General features: G+C 41.2%; 1 protein-coding gene across 1 annotated transcript in view; it reads left to right on the top strand.

Moving 5' to 3' along the window:
* KL (klotho) overlaps positions 1-6,613 on the top strand; it is a 24,410-nt gene extending 17,797 nt beyond the window's left edge. The window contains exons 4-5 of the mRNA XM_009327860.1: positions 1,309-2,425; positions 6,276-6,613. Coding sequence (XP_009326135.1) covers positions 1,309-2,425; positions 6,276-6,613 — 1,455 coding nt within the window. The remainder of the gene's footprint in view (positions 1-1,308; positions 2,426-6,275) is intronic.
* Positions 6,614-8,420: the final 1,807 nt, after the last annotated feature.

Genomic DNA, 8,420 nt, shown 5'->3' with positions numbered 1-8,420 from the left:
CCAGCTGTGTCAGGAAGTTGTCTTCCACACACTCCAGGAACCTCCTAGACTGTTTCCTCTCTGCTGTATTGTGTTTCCAGCAAACATCTGGTAAGTTGAAGTCTCCTATGAGAACAAAGGCTAGCGATTGTGAGACTTCTCCCAGATGCTTATAGAATATTTCATCTGCCTCTTCATCCTGGTCGGGTGGTCTATAACAGACTCTCACCATGCTATCTGCCTTGTTGGCCTTGTCCCTGATTCTTACCCATGAACATTCAACCCTTTCATCACCATCATTAAGCTCTAGACAATCAAAACACTCCCTAACGTACAGGGCTACCCCACTGCCTCTCCTTCCTTGCCTATCCTTTCTGAAGAGTTTATAGCCATCCATTGCAGCACTCCAGTTGTGTGAGTCATCCCACCATGTTTGGTGATGGCAACTATATCATAGTTTTCCTGCTGCACAATGGCTTCCAGCTCCTCCTGTTTGTTGCCCATGCTGCATGCATTGGTGTAGATGCACTTCAGTTGGGCTATTGATCCTGCCACCTTTTTGGGGGGAGAAGCCCTAATTCCTATGTGACCATTCTTAGGCACTTCTGTGGTTTCTAACACATCCATAACCCTTGTGTCTTTGCTGCCGCATGGATCTCCATCCCCTACCTCCACTGAGATGGCAGACCGAAGGACCTCGCTAGCACACTGTCCCTCAAACACTGGCATGCTGCCCCCAGGCTTATGTCTAGCGAGCCTGGTTTTATCCCTTTCCCCCTTCAAATCTAGTTTAAAGCTCTTTCAATGAGCCCTGCTAACTCCTGTGCAAAGATCCTTTTCCCGTTTGAGACAGGTGTACCCTGTCTGTTGCCAGCTGGCCTGGCGTTGTGTAGACTGACCTGTGATCAAAAAACCCAAAATTCTGCCGGTGACACCAGGCTCGGATCCAGGTATTGATCTGCTGTCTCTTCCTATTTCTTCCCTCATCATTCCCTGCAACTGGAAGGGTAGAGGAGAACGCTACTTGTGCTCCTGATCCCTTAACCAGTTGTCCCAAGACATAAACATGGTGACCATTAGCAAAAGCTTGTTTGGAAAGTAGGATGAAAATGATATATAGATTCGGTACTTTTCTGACGTCACATGTTAACAGAAGATGAATTCATTCATATGAGCCAGAGATGTTATCGTATCAGAGATGCAAGAGGGGTGCTAAATGCAATGTTTTGACTTACGATATTCTTTCACTATGTTGTGCCTGGTGGTTATGATGTTCCCACCTACCTAGAACAAACAGCTTGAATCTGGTATGTTTCTTTTTCTACCTAGGTAGACACGACACCTGCCCAGTTTCTTGACTCTAATGTTTATGTGTGGGACGTTCACCAGACGAAGCAGCTTATTAAAGTGGATGGAGTTTTCACCTCGAAACGCAAGCGTCACTGTGTTGACTTTGCTGCTATCAGGCTCCAGGTCTCTCTTCTGCAAGAAATGCATGTGACACACTTTCATTTTTCACTGAAATGGTCTTTAATCCTTCCTTTAGGTAACCTTTCTCTAATCAACCATACACTTGTACATTATTATCAGTGTTTTGCTAGTGAACTTCTCAGAGTTAACATAACTCCTGTTGTTGCTTTATGGCAACCTATGGCCGAGAATCAAGAGCTTCCAGTTTCCCTTGCCAAATACGGAGCTTGGGAAAACCCAGAAACCATTCAGGCTTTTGTTGAGTATGCCAAATTCTGCTTTACAAGTCTTGGGGACCATGTCAAATTTTGGATCACAATGAATGAACCGTCTGTGAAAAACTTGACATACACTGCAGGGCACAACCTGTTGAAAGCCCATGCAAAAGCATGGCATCTTTATGACAAAGAATTCAGGAGATCTCAAAAGGGTAAAATATCTATAGCTCTGCAAGCCGACTGGGTAGAACCAGCTTGTCCCTTCTCTGGGAATGACCAAGAAGTTGCTGACAGAATTTTAGAGTTCGACATTGGCTGGCTTGCAGAGCCCATCTTTGGGAATGGTGACTATCCACAGGTGATGAGAGCATGGCTTCACCGAAGAAATGCTGTTGACCTGTATAATTTCCACTTGCCTTATTTCTCAGAAGATGAAAAGAAGTTAATCCAGGGCTCATTTGATTTTTTTGCCTTGAGTCACTACACTACTACCCTTGTGGGTTGGGAGAAAGAAGATGCACTAAAATATGACCACTATCTTGAAGTTCAAATGATCAATGACATCACATGGCTGCAGTCCCCCAACAGAGCTGCAGTAGTGCCCTGGGGACTGCGTAAATTGCTCAAGTGGCTTAAATCAAAGTATGGCGATGTCCCAATTTATGTTATGGCTAATGGAATTGACGATGACCAGAATATGGTGCATGATAAGCTCAGAGTGTATTACATACAGAATTACATCAATGAAGCTTTAAAAGGTAAGGAACCATAGATGGTTTGTATGTCACAAATTCCAGTATTAGTATACACTGTGTGATAGAGTATGTTTAACTTTAAAAAAATAAATCCTATGTAGAACATTCCATAAATTAAATGTTATTATGGCATAACAGATAGTTTTTCCTTTGATTTATGATTGATTGGTGTTACTAAACATCAGGAAGACTGACCTTGCACATATTCCGCATAAGACAGCAGAAGAACATTTTTGTGGATTCAAGAAATTTAAGTAGATATTATATGAGTAGCTCCACATCTATTTAGTCAGATTTTCTTCTTATTGCACTTCTACTGTTGTTTTGCTTTGTTGCTTCTCTCCGCTGATGTGCCTCAGGGCCAGGTATGAGTTCTGTTCCTCAGCTGTCTCTGTATCTTATCCAACACAGTGATCTTATCCAACAGTGATCTTCATAGTAATTCAGCTATCTATCTACCTCATTATGCCATTTCCTGGACCCTTTCCTGCTATTCAGAACCCAAACTGGTCTTTTTCTCTGTCTCAAAGATTAATAAATTATAAGATAAGAAGGAGGCATTTTGAGTCATCCTGTCATACAACACACACTGTTCTTTAAGAAAAGCACAAGACCCAAATGAGATCATTTTTACTGATGAAGAATCTTCTACATCTCACTGTAAGCTGTTGCAGTGACTAATTATTTTGGTTTTCTATATATAAGTATGTGTGTGTGTATATATATATATATATATAAATCTTACTTCTAGTATTAATTTCTTTAGCTTCAGCTTTAAGCCATTTTGTTGTATTTCCATGTGTTTTACCTGTGTAGGTATTCACAGACAGAAAACAAGCTATCTCTCACTTATCTCTTTGATAAATAGCACAGACAAAGCTCTTTGTGTCTCTTACTATAAAACATAATTTAGAACCTTTCAATTGTTAAGCTTTTTTCCGTTTGGCAGCGTTCTTCTTGAGAGGGGTAAACCCAGACCTGGACACACTGTTCCTGCCACAGCCACACCTGTATCTCAGGCACATATAATGTAACCTCTTACCCTTTTACTACTCTTTCATACATCTAAGCAGCCCATTAGGCCTTTTGGCCATGGCAGCAGGTAGTTACACACACTCTGTGGTTATCTACTGAGATTTCAAACTCGGTTACAGATTATGGCCCCCCCAGGCAGAACTTCCTCTACCAAAGTATGGTCTGCTTGTAATTTGACATCCTCACATTTGGTCATGTTCAAATGCCAGTTGCTTGTGCAAAACTTGCTACGCTAGCTAAATTATGTCCCTAATCTTTGTGTTATTTGCAAACTTTGTGAGAAAAAGGTTTACTTTTCTTTCAGGTTGCTGATACATTTAAGATCAATTAAATATCTTGGTGCTAAAAGCCAATCTCCATCACCATGGTAGAAATACACCTACTGTGACACTTACTTACCTGCAATTACATTTCTAGACTTACTAGTTCTATTTGAGACCAGTTGAAATCTGTTTATTATGGGATCCCCTTGACCTCGTAACATTCTATTTTCTTGATTCAAATGCCAAACAATCCCGTCAGCTGCCTTGTGAAGTTGTAAGTATATTACATCAAACATCATTACTTTTATTGATCTGCTGATCTCATAAAATAGATGTCAAGTTAGTTTGACAAGATTTATTTTTCATAAAGCTAAGCTGATTGGCATTAATCATATATATATCTCCTGTAATTCTTATTTATCAAGCCTTATATAATCTATTCCACTCTTTTGCTAGGTAGTGAAGGATGGGTGGCAATTCCATAATTTGCTAGGTCATCGTGTTAATACTGGCTTTAACTTCCTCCTCTGTAATTTCCACCTCTTTCATGAATTACTGAACATCAATATTAAGTGCCCAAGAGTTCCTTCTCCAGCATTTTGAAGCACTGGCTGCATGTTTTATATATCTGTAGTTAAAAAACTATCTTGTTAAAAAACCTATTTTTGGGCATGTGGTTTCAATCTGTTTTTTCTGTATTGCTTCTCTCCTTTCTACCACTTTAGACGGCACCAGTTCGTGGCACTTCTGTTTTCAAAGTGTGTATGGATATGGGCTTTTCTGCCAGTTCCTGTTAGCCAGAGCACCTGCACATCCCCCTGTTTTTTACAGAACTTTGTCACTCATACTGATCTGGTACCAGTATCCCCCAATCACTTCCTTCTCCCCTCTTCTATCCAGACTGGAAATAGCTCCTATGTTTTTCAACTTAACCATCACATGTAAGCCATATTTTCCTATCTTTCCACCTTCTTTGTCATGGGTGAGTATGTCCCTGCTAACTAGTCATAATACCTGCCCTAAAGCTCACTCTCCCACTTTTGGCATCATACACTCCTCCATAGTGTTTGGTCCATCAGTAATACCAGCTTTTTCATTCTCTCTTCTTCACCCGCTCTGGTATTGTGCTTTTGTCCATCTTGTCCTTACACAGGGAGCAAGCTCTTAACCTTGGCATCATGACTGATTCAGGTTTCTCCAAAACTTGCCTTTTTTTCTGCAAGACCCTGTGCAGTAACTGAGATGAACTACAGATACTCTGTCCTTACCTCAGTGTCACGCTGGAGAGGAATGAGAGGGTATTTGGTACATCTGTGCTCTCGCCTTAAAGTTCCTATTCTGCCTTCTTCCTTCAGCTGGTTTCAGGGGCTGCACGTGGCAGCATGTAATGTTGTTCACCTGCATTGTTCCAGGGGAGCCAACAGGTTTGTGCAGATAAATGATTCCAGAATACAGTACGGGACCCTTTGGACTGAGGCTATATTTTTAAGTGCTTTGTACACTGTTTAAGTACATCTTTGCCAATTGAAAACAAAGAACAGCAATAACCATTTATGTAACACCATTAAATCCATATGCGGTTTTACAAACACAAACTAATTATCCTGGGTAGCAGCTCTGTAAAAAGGCAGTTAAATATTATTTCATTTATACATGAAAAGTAGGTTAGAGGTGCTAAATGTCTTGCGTGTGGCTGCAGAAAGAATTACTTTCAGAGGCATATGAAAATTCAGCAATTGTTAGCTTTCAGTCCTGTGTTCATCTGCTAGAAGATGTTGCTTTAATTTGTTAAAAATAGTGATTTTGAGAGATAACGTATTACAGTTTGCATTTACTACTATGGATTGATTGGTTTTGTCAAGCGGGACTGATGGCTCAAGGTTAATGCTTCAGCTGCTGGACCTCTTCCAGTAGCCAAGTTAGCAGAATGGATTGTGGACATGTTCTCAGTAAAGACTAATACAGCTCATCTTGGATCAGAAACTTAGGTCAATAACAAGAGAGGACTACGATCTGTATAACATTTCCACTTGTGCTGGTGATATCCCAGTACATGACCTTAGCATGGGTGTGTCTTTTTCTGGTGTCACTGTGCCTTTGCTAGTGAGAAGTCTAGCCTGATGTCCTCCATTCCTCGGCCGTCCCCATCGGGAGGTGCTCGGCAAGGGAGAAAGAGCAATCGGAGAAACAGGTTGCAGAAATCCAGGTGCAGGAAAACCAAAACCTGTATTCTTTCATACATAAAAAAGAGAGCCATCTTTTCATGATAGGCTCCATGCTGATCATTAAACAGTCATGCGCTCACAGCTGTGCTTACCAAGCACAAGGAAATAAATTGCAGGATACTCACAGATCACACTGTCTGGCAATGGCTGACAAATTCTGACTTTTTATGACAAACCCTTCATAGATGTACTACCTTATTTTTGAGAAGAGAAGTGCAGATGTGGGTTTAACATCCCCCTGCCCCTGCTTTATGTACTGGCATACGGTACTGCTCTTGAATGCCAAAGTGACATTAATTCATTTCTTCAACCCATTGTTTTCCTTCGCAGCTTACACCTTGGATAATGTTAACCTGCAAGGATATTTTGTCTACTCTTTTAATGACAAGACTGCTCCTAACTATGGTCTCTACAGTTACGTTGCAAATCAATATGAACCAAAGCCTTCTATGAAACATTACAGAGAAATAATTGATAATAACGGTTTTCCTGGTCCTGAAACTCCTGAGTTGCTGTGCCCAGAAGAGATTGCCTCGTGTCCTGAATGCCACTTCTTCCGAACTGGAAAATCATTATTAGCCTTTATCTCTTTCATATTTGTTGCTTTTATTGTTACTATTTTCTTCATTACTTACTACTCCAAGAGGGTAGAAAGAAGGTACAAATAGAGCTGCCCCTCTGAATACATCACTCACTGCCCTTTCTCTTGCATCCCCTTGGGAAATCTGAAATAAGAGCGCACAATGTCATGATTGCTTCAGCACTAGGACAGCATTTACATTGCCTGATACTGCAGGACATTGACACTGAGAAGAGATTGCTAGCATATGGCTTCCAGAAATCGTTTTGTCTGGTTTAGTGCATTTGGTTTATGGCCAGTCCTTAATTCCTGTGGTTGGCGTTACCTCACAACTTTCCCTGGGACCTTTTATTGAGCAGATGCTTTCCCCTCCTTGGTTTTCCCTTGCTGAGTTGGAGAGGTAAAAGCATGTTTTGAAGACATGGAGTGATGGAAAAGCCTGAATGTCGAATTCTCCAAGGGAAGAATGGGGAGAAACAAAATGGTTTACTTTTCCAAATTAGAGTTTAATGCTGATGTTGCATGATCAGAGCCAACACCTGACTGGAGCAGGGAACGTGACTGAGCGGAGACAGAGGAGAATTGCACAAAGCAGCGCTGGGGGAAAGGACACACCTTTCCTAAAGCAGATGCAGAGGGAAGAACAGGGGGACATGAGTCTGTGCTGCTCAGAGCTCTCGGCAAATTAGTTAACGACTCCTCAGGTTGCTGACGGCTGCATCTGACTTCGGGATGTCATCGGGGAACTTCAGCTAAAAGGAACTGTGTCTTTTTCAGTGGGGAAAGCAGCAGGGGCATGGCCAGGGATTGCAGGTGTCAAATTTTCACCTGATGGGAAGAGATGGGAAGGGTGAAAGGGCTTCTCTTTGATTTGCTCAATAAAAAAGTAGAGAGCAGGAACTGGCATGTCCTTGCTGCCTCAGCTGTCAGAAAACTGTGTGCCTGACCCTGTGCCCTGTACCCAAGGACATGGCAGGGCTGGGGCACCCCGTTTCTGCACTTCTTGCAGCAAGTTGCACACAGCTGGCACTTCGCTGCTGCCTGGCTACTTACCTGATGGAAAATTGTGGGTAATTTAGTAAGATGGTCTCTGCATACCATTTGTGTTGAGTGTGCAGACTTTAAACCCCAGCATTTTGGTGTAATAATTCAGCACTTTATTGCTGCTTTTGCCAGGATGTGAGATCTTGGAGCTGTTGCTCCAAGCCTTTTCCAGGTTGGGTGGAGGGTCTCCTTTGAGCAACTGGATCTGGCCCTGGCAGCATTTCATCCTGAAGTATTACTGAACGTCTGCGGGCCTCTCATTTTTCTCTCAGCAAGATAAATTAGCAAAATATTAGCAACATTGTTTATTGGTAGGAATAGAGAGAGAACGGAAAAAACCCCTATGTTATTTTGCCTGCCTTGTGAATCACTACATTAGGAGTGTCCTCGGTATAAAGCAGTGAGGTCATTTTTCTTCGCTCTCTAACTCTAGGCCTACATTGCCTTCAGCCGTAATTGTATTTTTATTGCTATGTGAATAATGTCAGTCACTGGAAAGAATATTTTAAAGGAAATGTGCTCTGTGTTAATTAAGAATTATTTGTCTACTAAAGCTGATTATGCTGTATTAAATGTGATGTTTATCTACTAGATGACTAGTAGATGACTGAATGACCTCCCAGGGTTCCTTTCAACCTGAATACTCTATGATTCTGTGATTCTATACTGTAAATTAAAACTTGCATATGAAATATGATTTTCATTTGTAACCTAAGATCATATTTTTTCTTAAATAATCTATAGAAATAGAAAAGAATTAGTATCTTATCATAACGATTAATATATTTGTCCTCTAGTTCCAGTCTTAAAATGGTCTCTCTTTGCACTAATGTATATTTTGGTATCAAGAT

Source organism: Pygoscelis adeliae, unplaced genomic scaffold (genome assembly GCF_000699105.1).
Source record: "Pygoscelis adeliae isolate BGI_AS28 unplaced genomic scaffold, ASM69910v1 Scaffold14, whole genome shotgun sequence".
In the NCBI taxonomy this organism is placed as follows: domain Eukaryota; kingdom Metazoa; phylum Chordata; class Aves; order Sphenisciformes; family Spheniscidae; genus Pygoscelis; species Pygoscelis adeliae.
This window is presented reverse-complemented; position numbering and strand designations above follow the sequence as displayed.